This window comes from Hyperolius riggenbachi, chromosome 6 (genome assembly GCF_040937935.1).
Source record: "Hyperolius riggenbachi isolate aHypRig1 chromosome 6, aHypRig1.pri, whole genome shotgun sequence".
Taxonomy (NCBI): Eukaryota; Metazoa; Chordata; class Amphibia; order Anura; family Hyperoliidae; genus Hyperolius; species Hyperolius riggenbachi.
Window position 1 is genome coordinate 351,926,468 of NC_090651.1, and position 17,787 is coordinate 351,944,254.

The following is a 17,787-nucleotide window of genomic DNA, read 5'->3' on the forward strand; positions in this document are numbered from 1 at the left end:
CTGCTTATTCTCTATACTCTGAGCTAATAAAAAGGCTACCAGGTTGAAAAGGAATGACAGCCAACCCCACTTCTCTGCCCAAGGAATTCAATAGCAGGACTAGAGAGTAAACATGTGCAAAATAAACATTGCAGAAGAAGAGAGAGGCAGCACTTAGTAAAGTATAGAGTCAGCTCATTTGCGTACATCATGTATCAGGCACAGTTTTGATAAACTGGACATACAAATAAAAGTAGTGTGTTTAAAGTACAATAGAACTGTTTACATTGAGGCCTCTTTCACAGTGGGACGTTAAAGTCGAACGTTATAAAAAATTATAACGCAGACTAACGCACAACAATACAAAATCTGTGCGACATTCACAGTGCACACGTGTGTAACGTGTAGCAATATTTAGAAAGTGCTGCATGCTGTGCGTTTAGCAATAAATCTGCTGCGTTATGTGTGTTGCACATGCTCAGTAATGTGTTTGGGTTTTTTAAATGTAACGCATGCGCCGTTTTCGTTCCATCAGTATGCGACGAAAATGGCGCACCAGGAGACACATAACGCAGTGTAAAATAACGTCCAATTGCATAACCTACATGCGCTGCGTTAGGGGCACGTTGTGCAACTTTAATGTTGCATCAAACGCAATGTCCCACTGTGAAAGAGGCCTCAAGGATGAAAATGGATAAATAGTGTATTTTTTAATTTCCTTATTTTCCCTTTAAAATGCATAGAGATTAAGGTAATTACAAGGGAAAAAAATCACCTACAAAAAGTCTAATTTGTCCTGAAACAAAACATAGATCATTTAAGTGTGATAGTGATAAAGTTATTGCAAAAGTAATCAGAGCGAAAATACTTTGCATGGATACTTTAGATAGTACCTCATATTACAAAGTGGTACGATTGTACAAGCAAGTGTGTATCATAAGTGGCCACCTTTATGGTGCCCATGAAGTAACGGTACAATATTTTCCTCAGATGTTTTGCGGAATCATAATTTGATGAGATTTCTCACTCAAATTAAAAGAAAACTTTTGTTTTTCTGTATAACCGATCTTTCTATCCAATTGCCGTAAAATCTGATCTTTTTATTGCATCATGTATGGCCATTTTAATACTTTACAGCAGATTTGTCGGAAGGTAAGCAGCACCCCCTCCAGTATATCTTAAAGAGGAACACCAGTGAAAATAATGTAATAAAAAAGTGCTTCATTTTTACAATAATTATGTATAAATGATTTAGTCAGTGTTTGCTCATTGTAAAATCTTTCCTCTCCCTGATTTACATTCTGACATTTATCCAGGGCTGTGGAGTCTGAGTTGGAGTCTGAGTTGAGGAGTCAGAGCAATTTTGGGTACCCGGAGTTGGAGTCTGAGATTTCATAAACTGAGGAGTCGGAGTTGGAAGTCGGAGTCGGATGATTTTGTACAAAATCCACAGCCCTGGTAAGTATTACACTAAGGAGTCGGAGTCGAGGAGTCTGAGCCATTTTGGGTACCCGGAGTTGGAGTCTGAGTCGATGGTTTCATAAACTGAGGAGTCGGAAGATTTTTGTACCGACTCCACAGCCCTGCATTTATCACATGGCGACATTTTTACTGCTGGCAGGTGATGTCAGTGGAAGGAGATGCTGCTTGTTTTTTTTTTTGGGGGGGGCAGTTGGAAACAGCTTTAATTTCCCACAATGCAACAAGGCTCCCACAGTGTGATGTCAGAACCATGGTCCTGACATCACACTGTGGGAGGGGTTTCACCACAATATCAGCCATACAGCGCCCCTGATGATCCGTTTGTGAAAAGGAAAATATTTTTCATGGTAAAAGGGGAATCAGCTACTGATTGGGATGAAGTTCAGTTCTTGGTTACAGTTTCTCTTTAAAGCAGTAGGATTGGCCATAATATCCCAGGGGGAAAAAAAACACATACAGTGGAGGAAATAATTATTTGACCCCTCACTGATTTTGTAAGTTTGTCCAATGACAAAGAAATGAGAAGTCTCAGAACAGTATCATTTCAATGGTAGGTTTATTTTAACAGTGGCAGATAGCAAATCAAAAGGAAAATCAAAAAAATAACCTTAAATAAAAGATAGCAACTGATTTGCATTTCATTGAGTGAAATAAGTTTTTGAACCCTCTAACAATAAAAGACTTAATACTTAGTGGAAAAACCCTTGTTTGCAAGCACAGAGGTCAAACGTTTCTTGTAATTTATGACCAAGTTTGCACACATTTTAGGAGGAATGTTGGTCCACTCCTCTTTGCAGATCATCTCTAAATCCCTAAGGTTTCGAGGCTGTCTCTGTGCAACTCTGAGCTTGAGCTCCCTCCATAGGTTTTCTATTGGATTAAGGTCCGGAGACTGACTAGGCCACTCCATGACCTTAATGTGCTTCTTCTTGAGCCACTCCTTTGTTGCCTTTGCTGTATGTTTTGGGTCATTGTCGTGCTGGAACACCCATCCACGACCCATTTTCAGTTTCCTGGCAGAGGGAAGGAGGTTGTCGTTCAGGATTTCACGATACATGGCTCCGTCCATTTTCCCGTTAATGCGATTGTTGTCTGTGCCCTTAGCAGAAAAACACCCCCAAAGCAAAATGTTTCCACCCCCATGCTTGACGGTGGGGACGGTGTTTTGGGGGTCATAGGCAGCATTTTTCTTCCTCCAAACACAGCGAGTTGAGTTAATGCCAAAGAGCTCTATTTTGGTCTCATCAGACCACAGCACCTTCTCCCAGTCACTCACAGAATCATTCAGGTGTTCATTGGCACACTTCAGACAGGCCTGCACATGTGCCTTCTTGAGCAGGGGGACCTTGTGAGCCCTGCAGGATTTTAATCCATTGCGGTGTAATGTGTTTCCAATGGTTTTCTTGGTGACTGTGGTCCCTGCTAATTTGAGGTCATTCACTAACTCCTCCCGTGTAGTTCTAGGATGCTTTTTCACCTTTCTCAGAACCATTGACACCCCACGAGGTGAGATCTTGCGTGGAGCCCCAGAGCGAGGTCGATTGATGGTCATTTTGTGCTCCTTCCATTTTCGAACAATCGCACCAACAGTTGTCACCTTCTCTCCCAGCTTCTTGCTAATGATTTTGTAGCCCATTCCAGCCTTGTGCAGGTCTACAATTTTGTCTCTGACATCCTTGGACAGCTCTTTGGTCTTTCCCATGTTGGAGAGTTTGGAGTCTGCTTGATTGATTGATTCTGTGGACAGGTGTCTTTTATACAGGTGACTAGTTAAGGCAGGTGTCCTTAATGAGGGTGACTAATTGAGTAGAAGTGTCTAACCACTCTGTGGGAGCCAGAACTCTTAATGGTTGGTAGAGGTTCAAAAACTTATTTCACTCAATGAAATGCAAATCAGTTGCTATCTTTTATTTAAGGTTATTTTTTCGATTTTCCTTTTGATGTGCTATCTGCCACTGTTAAAATAAACCTACCATTGAAATGATACTGTTCTGAGACTTTTCATTTCTTTGTCATTGGACAAACTTACAAAATCAGTGAGGGGTCAAATAATTATTTCCTCCACTGTATATAAGTAGATAAATACTTGATCTACTTACATAAGACATGTATTGTACTGTCCACGTTTTGATTTCAGTGAATGTTATATAGTAAATGAGGAGAATTCTGATCCTGGTGTGAACCATGTTTTTTGCCCACAGTTTAGGCTAAGGCCTCTTTCACACCAAGACGCATAACGTGCCCCTAACGCAACGCCTGGTGGTGTTCAAGGAGGACACCAGAGTGAGCCGCGTTATGCAGTTCTTTGTGCGCACTACGTCTCCGTGGTGCTGATTGGCTGGCGGGACCACGTGATGCGGAGTGTTCCACTCCGCATCACGTGGTCCCGCCAGCCAATCAGCGCACAAAGCGGCCGCTCCAGGAAGAAAACACTGCACGTCAGCAGTGCTGTGAATATTAATTAGCCATGTGGCTAATTACTGCACATGAGCAAGCAGTCTAACGCACAGTATGCTGCACTTTCACAGAACGTGCAGCGTTACAATGTAACGCAACGTGGGCACTGTGAACAGCCCATTGCTTTTACATTGCTGTGAGTTGGGCTGCGTTACAGGCTGCACTAACGTGTGCCTGTAACGTCTTACTTTGAAAGCAGCCTTAATCCTGATGTCATTTCTGCCCTTTACTTTTTTTTTTTTCTCCTCCAATCGCTGAGTCACCTCAGCCTTGCTTGTAAACAGAAGTGAGCAGGGGATAGTGTTTCAGATAAGCAGCTAGGCAGGAAAATAAATGGAAGAGGAGGAATATACAGTATTATAGATAAAAAGAACCCCCAGCATGCAACTGTTTGGCACTGACTACTAAAGGGGCAGTGCTTCTTAAGTATGTGATAACTCCAAATCATAACAGCAGAAAAAGTTTTGGATGCAGGATTAGCATCTCAGACCAGTTGCTGTTGAAATTTGATTTTTATGGTGACAATCCCGCTTTAAGTACTCTGCAGCCATAGGACAGTATGGACCAGTATGCAGCAGTGATGCATCTGTAAAATGGAACTCTACCCAGAACTTAATATTTTGGAGATGTTTTTTAGAGATTATGTTTTCAGCCAGCGACATTTTATATTTCTGTATGTGTCACAGTTATGGTTTTGTTTTCTTGTAATAGGTGTGAGCAGGACAGAGAGTGAGCCAAAATGTTTTCAGTTGTGACACATAGTGCACAATCGTCACTGCACCAATGGTCACTAGATGTGCTGGAATCGTCTTTGGAGTCACAAGACACTGTACATAACTCCTTAAGATTCGCACCATCTAAAATTCTTTATTAAGTTTATTTTAAAAGGTTACATCGTCATAAAATCCATATATGGGTATCTGTAATATATCTTACAGATACCCATATATGGATTTTATGACGATGTAACCTTTTAAAAGAAACTTAATAAAGAATATTAGATGGTGCGAATCTTAAGGAGTTATGTTCAGTTGTGACACAGACAGCAGTAGAAGTACTCCTCCAGATTGGGGGAGGCTCAGAGCTGCCAGGCTCACTGGAGATTTTATAACTTCTTATCTAGATGCCTGTAAATTACTGGTACATAGCAATATTCTTCATTTATAAAATTAATAATAATATAATTAGCAGAAGAGGGAAAGGAAAAAGGGGGAGAGAAATGGTTAATATCGAAGATTGTTTACAGGGTCCCAGCGCAGGGACAGAGGAGCATAGTAAGATCAGGGGAGCCTCTGGGCTTTGCTAACTACAGATATGCCTAAAGGGACACTGTGTTGTAAATAATTTAAATAATAGCATATATTTTTACAATATTCTGTTTTTAAATTAATTAGTCACCATTTGCCCATTGTAAAATCTTAGCTCCCTCCTTATTTACATTCCTAAATGTTTCACAGCTGCTTGCACCTCTACTGCTGGCAAGCTGGTTGGTCTCCCAGAGTGCTCTGGGGGAGAAGGGAAATGACACGGATGCCATGGCAAAACATCATTGAGGGGGCAGGGCTACATATTAATATGCTTCTATCTATCTATCTATCTATCTATCTATCTATCTATCTATATAAAAGTGCTTCCACTGCTAAATCCAGGATATCTAAGGTAAAAATTTGAATCCTGAAAAATTTAGTACGATCTTCAGGCCCCTTTCACACCAGGCCATTTTTTTGCCATTGCGTTACCCTTTCTGCACGCAGGGTACCACAACAGCAATGAAAGTCTATGGGGCCCAGTACACTAACCGTGCCGTAAGTTTCTGATTCGCTGCCGACCCCTTGCAAAGTCAACAGCTCGTTACCATCAGACTTCCATGGCGAGCGAAAGTTTGAAAATCAATGGGCAACACAGGATTTTTTAATACGTTGGCGATGCGCTGTGCATGTGCCGGAACCACACAAATATGACAGGATCGCATCGCAACACTCTACTCGGGTGTAAAACCAGCCTGAATGTGTTATCAGTGTTCCCAATCTTCACTACTTGTGGCTAAAGTAGAATCCAATCTGCAGTGAAGCAAATGGCTGGGTTCCGTGCATGTTATTCCTACTTAGCTCCCAGTCCGGTGATGATCTGTGGATTTCTACTTTGAAGCTTTGTATATTTTTTCTATTTGGAGATTGTACAGCTAGTAAATCCCCTTGACCTTCACAGAGGGCTGTGCATAAAATGTATGTGGAGCGCTTGTATGCGATGCGTTAATGATTGCTGGACACATGAGAACTTGCATGATTACTTGGTGATTATTTTAAAGTGAACCTGAGGCACCCCCCTACTACCCCAAATAAGTTAGCAACTCACCTAGGTAGAAGTCTCTGGATAGTCCAGATGCTCCTCATCTCCTCCTCAACCCCGCCACAGCCGCACACAGACCCTCTGAACATATCCGATGACAATTTTTTCAGGGCTGTGCAGGGTCATTATGTGTACTGTGCCTTGATAAAGGGGACCCTGCATGGCCCCGATACGATCGTTGGCAATACGGTCGGATGAGTATAGTAATGGAACAATAAATGCAAGTTTCTTAAGAGTGTGGTGTGCGGACCTCCCTTTGTTACTTTGGATTACTTTACTTCAGCCTCTTGGGCCAGCACCCCTGAAACAGGTGAATGCGGTGTGTGATTCTTTGGACTAACCTGCCTGGAGGGATGACGCCAGAACAGGTAAGCATTTAAACCTAATAACCCCTCAATCCACCATTATGAAGACAGAGCATCTTATGACAGGCTCTGTCATTTTTACCTCCGGTACTCTTTAAAGAGAACCTGTAAAAAAAAAAGGTTCCACTGGGGGTACTCACCTCGGAAGGGGGAAGATTCAGGGTCCCTCTGAGGCTTCCCCCTCTCCTGTAGCTGCAGGCAGCCCAGCGCTGGCTCCCCGAAGAGTCCTGGAATCCTCCCTCGACAAGCCTGACAAGGCTTGATATATTTACCTTTCCTGGCTCCAGCGGGGGCGCTGTTGCGGCTCTCCGCACGGAGATAGGCGAAAATAGCTGATCTCCGTCGGGTCCGCTCTACTACACTGGCGCAGGAGACTTGCGCCTACGCAGTAGAGCGGCCCGACAGCGATCGGCTATTTCCACTTATCTCCGAGCGGAAAGCCAGTACTGCGCCTGCACTGGAGCCTGGAAGGTAAATATTTACATTCCCGCTGTCTTGGGAGCTTTATCGCTGCCGCCGTGGGACCAAGGAGGACGGGAGAGACCTCAATAGGATCCGGAGGCTTCCCAAACCCGAGGTGAGTACCCCCCAGGGGAGGCTATTTTCGTTACAGGTTTTCTTTAATGTAAATTATTAACCACTTTGCACCTAGACCTGTTTTCCACTTATGGACTAGAGCAGTTTTGATGATTTATCCATGTCCCCATTTAATCAGCAATAACTTCATCACTACTTAAGACACCTTAGTGGTCCCTTGGCCAATGAAACAGATATTCTGTCAGACACTTTGTTTCTATAAATTGTTTATATTCATTTATTTGTTATTAAAATTTGCTTCAATACTTTTTGGGGTCAGTCTGGCTTTAGTTGTAGGATAAATAAACTCATGCTATGGCCAGTGGACAAGAGGACGGGGTCTGAGACATAAAGACGACAGAAGATGAGAGGGCCACTATATGGAGCGTTATAAAGCAATGTAGTCATCAGAGATGGTCATTAACCCCCCTGGCGTTATGAGTATGTCTAGATTTTAGTGCCTAAAAGCGGTGTCATTTTTTTCTCAAGCTTGTAGATCCTAAAAACTATACCGCTACATCCTTTTCCTGAAAATAAGACCTACCCTGAAAATAAGCCCTAGCTGGAATTTTGAGCATGCTTGAAATATAAGCCCTACCCCAAAAATAAGCCCTAGCAGAAGTGGTACAGTGCCAATCGGGCAGTGAACCTGTCATCCCAGCACACAGCAAGGTTATCAGCTGTGTGCAGGGAAGACACGGCAGGTGCCTGATCAGTACAGTAGCATACTGTATACACTCGCATATAAGCCTAATTTTTCAGCATAAAAAGTGTGCTGAAAAGTTTCCCCCTCGGCTTATAAGTGAGTCAGTGGAGCAAAACAGATGGTGGAGCAGGTTTTGTTAATGGCAGAGAAGCGTAAAGATTGTGCACTAGTGATCCTGCTATTACCAGATTGCGCCCTGCTGTGTCCGTGGCCTCCATCCCCTGCAACATGGTGTGCAAAGTGCGCTACTCAAGACTACCTGTGTCCCCTGGCTTGTGGAGCGGAGCGTGCAAGCAACGTGTCAATGGTGCAATGATCGTGGATTCTTCCTGTGTGGCAATCGCTGTGTCTCATGTCTATGATGCCATCTAGTGGCTTCTTTGAGACACAGCTGTAAGATCCTGGGGAACATCTGGCTATGGAGAGGGGGGGGGGGGGGAGGTTGAGGGGGCCTATACATGAGTCAATCACTTTTTCCTGGTTTCTGAGGGAAAAGTGGGTACCTCGGCTTGTACACTGGTCGGCTTATATGCGAGTATATACGGGTACTTTCAATTCCATGAACATCACAGTACACAGGAACAGGAAATGTTCTGCTGAGAGACACTTCCTATGGTAATAGAAATATAAGACATCCCCTGAAGAAAAGCCCTAGCACCTCTTTTAGAGCAAAAATTAATATAAAACACTGTCTTATTTTCGGGGAAAGACGGTAGATAGATCTGCGACAGCCCTGCACATTACACTCCTTCCATGGATCCAGCTCGGGGTTAACGCTCTGAGCTGCGGATTTCCAGCCCAAGCCTGACTCGGGATTACGGCTAAGTAGGTTAAGATGCCCATACATTACTTGGTTTTCAGCATCGATACCTGTCAGATCTGGTCATAATAATTTAATCTGGCAGATATTCATGCTGATCGATTTCTAGCAGCAATCATTGAAAAGGTCAATCGAGCATGCTGAAAAATCTCGGATGCAAGGACCTGTTCAGGTGCGCGTGGGTAACGATGTTCGATTTCCCACCAATTGACGGACCCCCCGCCAGTGTCCCCCCAAGTGTGTCCATCCCCGTGCCAAGGAGCGAATCCTCACCTCCTCCTGTGTCTGGTGTCTTTTTGAATTATCACCACAAGCACCTGTACTGTATGACACTGCCGCATGCAGTGATGTCACTACATACGCCACAGGACACAGGAGGAGGCAAGGAGTCACACTGGTGTGACAGGTAAGCTTTGAACCACAGGATGGGGACAGATACAGGGTGGGGCAGCCTGGCAGACAATCCTTTAACCACTTGAGGACCGCGGTGTTAAACCCCCCTAGTGACATTTTTTACAGAAATAGGCCACTGCAGCTTTAAGGCCATGCTGCAGGGCCATACAACTCAGCACACAAATGATTCCCCCCCCCCCCTTTTCTCCCCACCAACAGAGGTTTCTGTTGGTGGGGTCAGATTGCCCCCAGGTGTGTTTATTTTTTATAAATATTTATTGTATTTTTTATTTTATTAAGTTTCCCTATTTTTTTATGATTGTAATATTCCGTCAGAGAGACATGTATCTGATGGTCGTTCTGGTAGCCGATGGATATGTGTATGGCCACTTCAAAATGTTAATGTGGACCAGAGCTCTTGCACAGGACAGATGGAAAACAGAGAGAAATACACCCTGTATGTCATTTGAGGGTTTAGCCTAATTCCCCCTCATCTGTGACTAATCACAACTGGAATTTGATCTCTCAGATGTGTCAGCTGCCTGCCTCAGCAGAGCAGCACATTTTTAAACACAGGATGTTAACCCTATACCTGCTTCCATGAAAACAGGAAGTAGACACACTGCAGATTTGTAGCAGGATTTGTATCGTCTGTAAGGCCTGGAACCCACTACAAATTGCTATCGCTAATCGCAATCGCTAGCGTTTTGTATGAGCATTTGGTAAGCGATTTCATGAGCGTTTTGGTAGCGATTTTAAAAAGTGTACGGTTTTTGCCAGCGATTGTGTAGCGATTAGCGTTTTTAATTCTGATTGGTCCTTTCAATTAATTTTAATTTATTTACAGTGTGCAGTAACTTCAAAACGCTACCAAAAACGCTCTGTGTAGGTTTTGATGAGCGAATAGGCCAGCGCCTATATACTTTACATTGCAGAAACGCTAACGCTAAAAATGCTGCATGTCCTGCGTTTTGCGATTAGGTAATCGCAATCGCTCCAGTGGAATTTGGCCCATCCATTAACATTAGCTGAGCGTTTAGGGAAATTGCTAGTGGTTTGAATCGCTCCCTAAACGCTCAGAAAATCACTCTAGTGGGTTCCAGCCCTAACAAAGGTTATTATGCTGCTGCTTATCTTTTAGAGCAGAGAAGAAGTACTGAGTTCCGGTCCGTTTTAATGTTTCTGTCTTGCATGCAACTTTAATGCAAATGACATGCAGCTTGGATTTGGCCTGATCCAGTGTCCTCGCTGGCCGTTTGGATTGGAGAGCTGGGAATTGCAGCACCGCATCTGCTGTGTGTGAGCGTTCTCCCTACCTCCAGCTTCTGCTTGGTGTCTTCTCCCAGCAGATCCCGTATTTCCTCGTTGTAGATCTCCAGATAGGAAGCTCGCACCAGGAATTTGGTGTTCTCGGCACACTGCATCACCGGGGAGAAGAGATACCGCATGAATCACGTGTGGCCAATCATAGAGCTGCCCGCCGGCCTGGCAACACACCTACCTGGATGCTCTCAAAGATGTGCTCAAACGCCCGGGGAATGATGCCCCGCTGGGACGGCGGATCGGGGACGCCCTGCATGCTGAACGACTTCCCGCTGCCCGTCTGTCCATAGGCAAAGATGGTGCCATTGTAGCCTTCTGTCACGCCCTGCGGAGAGGACACACAGCAGAGGGTCACTTACAGCCCGAGTGACACAGTATTTATTATTACTATTTAGTATTTATATAACGCCGACATTTTCTGCTGCGCTGTACAGAGTATATTGTCTTGTCACTTACCTGTCCCTCAGAGGAGCTCACAATCTAATGGGCAGCGCAGTGGCTTAGTGGTTAGCACTCTCGCCTTGCAGCACTGAATCCCCAGTTCGAATGCCAGCTAGGTCGATATCTGCAAGAAGTTTGTATGTTCTCCCTGTGTCTGCTTGGGTTTCCCTCGGGCACTCTGGTTTCCTTCCACATCCCAAAAACATACAGATAAGTTAATTCGCTTCCCCCTAAATTGGCCCTAGACTACGATACATACACTACACAATACATACATAGACATAGGACTACGGTAGGGACTAGATTGTGAGCCCCTCTGAGGGACAGTTAGTGACAAGACAATATACTCTGTACAGCGCTGCAGAAGATATCGGCAATATATAAATACTAAATAATAATCCCTACCATAGTCTTATGCCTATGTATGTATCGTAGTCTAGGGCCAATTTACCTACCTGTCTGGTTTTGGGATGCAGGAAGAAACTTACGTAGCCCAGGGGAGAACATACAAACCCCATGCAGATAGTGCCCCGAGTAAGGTTCGAGCAGGGGGCCCAGCGCTGCAAGGCGAGAGTGCTAACCACTACGCCACCATGCTGCCCGTATCTGTTATTTATAGTAACCAGAAATCATACGTGAGGGAGAGATCACACTTGCATCCACTGGAATCACAGAAGAATCCCCGTAGGCTTTTTGCGGCACAAAATGTTCTAACTTGAGGCTTTCTTTACAGTAGCTGTTGATTTAAATGTAAAAATGCACAAGGAAAGTAGTGCAGGTTGCATCTTTTTCATGCGATTCAACATGCGTTTTTTGTATGCAGAAAAAATGCTACGGATTTGCTCAAGTGTGACCCCTGCCTGAGTCATGTGATGGGTCCCCAGGCCTAGGCACGATACAATATTACCCCTCCCCCCCTCCACATAGGTAAAAAGTAATTTACTGTATATCTAATTAGCACTGAGTTTGACCCTTTTCGCATTCAGAAATGCCTTAAAGGGAACCTGAAGCGAGTAAAATTATTTAAAATAAACACATAAAGTAGCTGCAAATGAATATTACATATTAACCTCCCCATCAGTTCCTCTCAGAAGCTCACCATTTTCTTCTTACAGTGATCCCTTCCAATTCTGACAATATTTTGTCAGAACTGAAATATACCAGTTGCTGTCAGTTATATATCAGCAGCTGTCAGTTACAACGGAATGTGCAAGGCAATCCCCATGTTTCCCTATGGCTCAAGTGGGCGATATTGCAGTTTAACAGTGTGCTGACCAGGAAGCTGTTATGGGGTGATGGCCATTTTCAAAAAAATGGAGGACGGAGAAATCCATTGATCACAGTGGACAAATGGGACGCAGGAGAGGAGAAAGAGATTGATAAGCAGACTACATGAGAGGTAAGTATGACCTGTGTATGTTTATTTTGAGTTTTTATTTTCAGTTCAGGTTCTCTTTAAAGGGGCACTATGGCGAAAAATTGTAAAATTTAAAATATGTGCAAACATAGACAAATAAGAAGTACATTTATTTATGTTTGCACATATTTTACATTTTTACAATTTTTTCGCCATAGTGCCCCTTTAATTCTTCATGGCATTCTTCAGAGATTTTGGTCCATATTAACACGATAGCATAATGCAGTTTCTGCAAATTTATCAGCTGCATGTCGGTGATTCAACTCTCCCGTTCCACCACATTATGGGTGAAATGCTGCTTTCTCACAGTAAGGCCAGTGCACACCAAAACTGCTAGCAGATCGTGAAAATGCTAGCGGTTTTTGGAGCTGATTTCAGAGCGATTCTAGGCATGTTTAGAGACGTTTTCTAAACATGCCTAGCATTTTTGGGAGCGTTTTTTGTGTAGCAGATTACAAATACTGTTAAAGTAAAAGCTGTTACTAAACAGCTTCTGTAACAAAAACGCCTGGAAAACCACTCTAATGTAGCGTTTTCCACAGCGGTTTGCGTTTTTCCTATACTTTACATTGAGGCAGAAACGCTTCTGAAAACCGCAAACGTGCAGCAGGAGGCACGTTTGTGGTTTGGAAAAAAACTCAAACCGCTGGTGTGCACCATCCCATTGAAATACATTAGCCAAGCGTTTTCACTGGCGGATGCGGCTGGCGGATCGCTGCTAAAACCGCTCAGTGTGCACTGGGCCTAAGTTTGTGTCTTTAGAGGGTGAAAACGTCTTATTACCCTTAAGCCGACCTCCTCGGATCGCAATGTCAAAAACTACTTCATACGACCCTGCGGCAGAGTGCACCAACAGAGTCATATGCAGGGTCATATGTATAGCACCGCACGCCCTTTCGCCGTCCCTTGTCCAGCAACGTAATTCTCGCTGGACAGGAAGTACGTCACTGGGATTCTCGGCTTCCCCGTCGTATTTGCATCGTTCTGAGCATGCACACCGCCACCACCAACATATTACAAGTTTCTGCATCGCATCTGGAGATGTATAGGCAGATAGACCAAGAGTAGGATCTCTCTCTTATCGAATCTGCACAGTAACCAAGCAGCTCTGGATGACCCAAAACCACAAGGAAGGTATTGGGGACTGTGGCTGGTTCAGACGGACTGTTTGCTGGTGTTTAATGCAACATTTTGGCCATAACGTTTTTTCGGGATCGACCGCCGCCCCATTCAAGTGAATGGGAGCGTTCCGAACCGGCTTTTGCAGGCTTTCATGAAAGCCTGGCGGTAGATCCCAGTGTTTCATCTCGTCTCAACATGACCCTAACCGCTAGCCTTGAAGGCTTCCCAAAAGCCTTCAAAAGCTAGCGTTTTAAACGCAGCGCCGAGCAAAAGCTTGGTAAAACGTCCATGTGAACCAGCCCTAAACGCCCTCCTACTAAAAATCCCTATCCCATAGAGCCACATCAATCCCTGCCATGCACTGAGGAGGACCAAAAGTCTGAAACAGGCTGTCTGCATGTTGCTATAGGTTCTGGATGTAAGCCTGGTTTCAGGGGCATAAAGAGATAATTTGCATATTCAGTAGTGGTGCATTGTGGGTAACCGCAGATGTTCACTTAGGCCTGGTGCACACCAGAGGAGTTTTTCTGAGCGTTTTGAGTTTTTAAATCTGCTGCTAATGTTATCCTATGTGTCTGTGCACACTGGAGCAATGAGGTTTTGTAAAAAAAAACCCATAGCATTACATTAGGAAGAGCTTTTAGAGGTTTCAAAAGCTCTTCCCAATGTAATGCTATGGTTTTTTTTACAAAACCTCATTGCTCCAGTGTGCACAGACACATAGGATAACATTAGCAGCAGATTTAAAAACTCAAAACTCTCAGAAAAACTCCTCTGGTGTGCACCAGGCCTTAAAGAGAACCCGAGGTGGGTTTGAAGAATATTATCTGCATACAGAGGATGGATCTGCCTATACAGCCCAGCCTCTGTTGCTATCCCAAACCCCCTTAAGATCCCCCTGCACTCTGCAATCCCTCATAAATCACAGCCACGCTGCTGACAAACAGCTTGTCAGAGCTGGCTGTGTTTATCTCTATAGTGTCAGTCTGCTGCTCTCCCCGCCTCCTGCAGAACTCCGGTCCCCGCCTGCATCCCTTCCCTCCCTGCTGATTGGAGGGAAGGGACGGGGGCAGGGACCGGAGCTATGCAGGAGGCGGCGGAGCAGCTGAGACTGACACTACAGATGTAAACACAGCCTTACAGCACGGCTGTGATTTATGAGGGATTGCAGAGTGCAGGGGGACCTTAGGGGGGTTTGGGATAGCAACAGAGGCTGGGCTGTATAGGCAGATCCAGCCTCTGTATGCAGATAACATTCTTTAAACACACCTCGGGTTCTCTTTAAAGCTGAATTATCGCAAATTATTTCTGTTTTAAAACAGTAGGATTAGCCATACTATGCCAGGGAAAAAAACATATATATATATAAGAAGATAAATACTTGATCTACTTACATAACACATGTATTGTACTGTCCACGTTTTAATTTCAGTGAATTCTATATAATAAATGAAGAGAATTCTGTTCCTGGTCAGAACCATGTTTTTTGCCCACAGTTTAGGCTAAATTCTGGTGTCATTTCTGCCCTTTTCTTTTTTTTTCTTTTCTCCTCCAATTGCTGAGTCACCTCAGCCTTGCTTGTAAACACAAGTGAGCAGGGGATCATGTTTCAGATAGGCAGATAAGCAGCTAGGCACGGAAATACATGGAAGAGGAGGAATATACTATGGATAAAAATAATCCCCAGCATGCAACTGTTTGGCACTGACTATTAAAGGGCCAGTGCTCCTTAAGTATGTGATAACTCCAAATCATAACAGCAGAAAAAGTTTTGAATGCAGGATTAGCATCTTTATCACTTAATACACTCAGAGCAGTTGCTGTTGAAATTTGATTTTTATTGTAACAATCCCGCTTTAAGGCAAACCACACTTATTGAATCTGATCAGAGAGAGTTCTGTTGCCTGCCCATACACCGCAGGCCGATTCATGATCAATTTCAGCATGTAATCCATCAAGAATCGGCCTAGCAACACCGCCTCTGCGGTCCATCGCGTTCATCGGATGTCGAGATATCGAACGCCTTTACCGCCACGCACCAGATCCAGCACTTTTGACTGAGATCTTTCCAGCATGTCTGATCAACGCATTCAACCAATTTCATCCTGAATTATCGAAAAAAAATTATCGAATCAGATGGTAGATCGGGCGGCAAAATGGGTAGATGTATGGGAACCTTAAAGTATGTCTGAAGTGAAAAAAAAAGTTACCTAAGGAGAGGGGAGGTTCTGGGTTCTATAGAGCCTTTCCGTTCTCCTCACGGTGTCCTCGTTCCCCCGCAGGCTCCCCCGTTTGAATCTCCTGCCGCGGGAGAATTCCTAAGCACTCGGGCTCCTGAAGACTGGGGACCCTGTACTGCGCACGCGCGAGTGAGGGCATTTGCGCTTGCGCAGTATGGAGCAGCCCATTTTCGGGAGACCGAGTGCTTCCGAAGCTCAGCGGAAAAGAGCAGTCTACAACCAAACGGTTGTAGACTGCTAAACAGGGAGCCTGCAGGGGAACGCGGGGACCTACAGGACCCAGAGCCTTTACTCTCCATAGGTAAGTATCTGTTTTTTTTTATCCTTCCCTTCAGACTTTAACAGCAATGCGTAGGAATGGTGATTTGGGATTCCGCTCACCTCCACCAGGGGGTAGGCGATTTCATTGTAGATCTGCTCCGTGCAGTGGTCCGTATAGTAGGCTCCATCGAAAGTGAACTGTTTAGGGGTCTCTTCTCCTCCTTCCGGTTTCCTGATGAAGCACTGACCCCGGCTGCTGTACATGGTGACCACCGCCTGGCATTTCATGTCCTTCTCTCTGTCGTTCATGGGCCGACATCGCACCACCACCTTCACACTCTCCGAGGCCATGTTTCCAGATCTATATCGGTCACCAGGAAGCCTAAAGTGCAACGTCCATCATGCGGCTAGAGGCGGGATTTCTATAATGAAAACACAGTAATGAATCAGCCAAAATTTACATACAAACTTGTCTAAAATTCTATTGAGCGCTTCTTATAGTAAACCTGAGACAATCACAGCAAAAGGACTTATACTTACCTGGGGCTTCCTCCAGCATCCTGTAGTACATTGGCTAACTCTGCATCCTCTTGGCTTCCTCCATTCTGCCCCCAAGTCTGCAATCCAGCCGGGTTGTGGGCCACTGCGCATGCGTGATGCTGACCATGCACACCCTCCGATTCTACTCCCGTTGCCAGGAGTATTCTTTGCAAGCGCAATTACTGTCTTAATGAAATTCACATGCGCAGACCACTCCTGGCTACATGAGTGGGGTTTGGAGGTGTGCACGGCCTGGGCCGCGCATGCGCAGTAGTTCACTACAATGGCACAACCGAGAGGACCTGGAGGATGGTGAGGGAGCCACAGTGGGCTGGAAGGTAAGTATTTGCTATGTTTGTCTCAAGTTCTGCTGATCCAATGCCTCTAATACTTTAAAGGGAACCTTAACTGAACCTGAAAAAAAAAAGGTTCACTTACCTGGGGCTTCCACCAGTCCCCTGCAGATGCCCTGTGCCTGCACCAATCATCCGGTCCCCCTCCGTGGCTCAGTTTTGTTTTCAGCGATGTGCCTGCGCGGCTCTGGTCTTGCGCGTCCTCAATCGCGCTCCTGTCCCTGTGGCCATCTTGCGCCTGCACAGTTTGCATATTACACAGGTGCAAGACGGCCACAGGAACAGGAGCACGATCGATGACGCGCGCGGTCATAGGCGCACTGCTCGGCGACTGATTATTCGCTGAAAATGAAACTAAGCCACAGTGGGGGACCGGATGATCGGTGAGTGATGGCACAGGACGTCTGCAGGGGGTTGGTGGAAATTTTTTTTTCAGGTTCAGTTAAGGTTCCTTTTGATCCATAGACCCTGAACAAGCATTTTGCTGTGGGGCCCAGTGATTTGTAGTGTATAAAAACCGTCTGCACAGTAGCATGGACCCAATTGGGCTCTGCTTCTTTGTGCCGCTTCCCAAGCAGGTCAGTGTTACTGCTCAGGCACAGTGCGGCAGCGCTACGGGTGTCTCGTTGCTGGATCGCCGTGGCCGAGGGGGATGGGGTAAGCCTCTCCACGATCCAGAGGCTTCCCCCTCCCAAGGTAAGTATCCAAAACAGGCTGCAGCAGACCTAACAGGCATGCGTTAAAAAGGCAACTATCAAAGTTAACTAAAATTCTAAATGCCACATATATCTCCAGTAACTACTGTACTAGAAAATAGCAATACAAGGTTTTTTTTTCATGTTTTACAGTTTTCACTGTGGGCATTATTATGGAAGACTGTGTCCAGCACATCCAGCATACAGAGACAATCTTCACTGGCTCTAAGGCCTCTTTCACAGTAAGAAATGCGACGTTAAAGTTGCA

The 17,787-nt window shown here is 44.9% G+C and overlaps 1 protein-coding gene and 1 long non-coding RNA gene across 4 annotated transcripts in view; one reads left to right on the forward strand and one right to left on the reverse strand.

Annotated features, from left to right (window-relative positions):
• Nucleotides 1–17,787, forward strand: part of LOC137521860 (uncharacterized) — a 128,707-nt gene that overhangs the window by 58,891 nt on the left and 52,029 nt on the right. The gene's annotated exons all lie outside the window — the stretch shown is intronic.
• KIF17 (kinesin family member 17) overlaps nucleotides 1–17,787 on the reverse strand; it is a 68,643-nt gene that overhangs the window by 41,523 nt on the left and 9,333 nt on the right. For both annotated transcript variants that reach the window (XM_068241680.1, XM_068241679.1), the window contains exons 2-4: nucleotides 16,052–16,353; nucleotides 10,629–10,775; nucleotides 10,444–10,545 (exon numbers count right to left, since the gene is read on the reverse strand). In XM_068241680.1, the coding sequence (XP_068097781.1) occupies nucleotides 10,444–10,545; nucleotides 10,629–10,775; nucleotides 16,052–16,282 (480 nt within the window). In that variant the 5' untranslated portion in view covers nucleotides 16,283–16,353. The remainder of the gene's footprint in view (nucleotides 1–10,443; nucleotides 10,546–10,628; nucleotides 10,776–16,051; nucleotides 16,354–17,787) is intronic.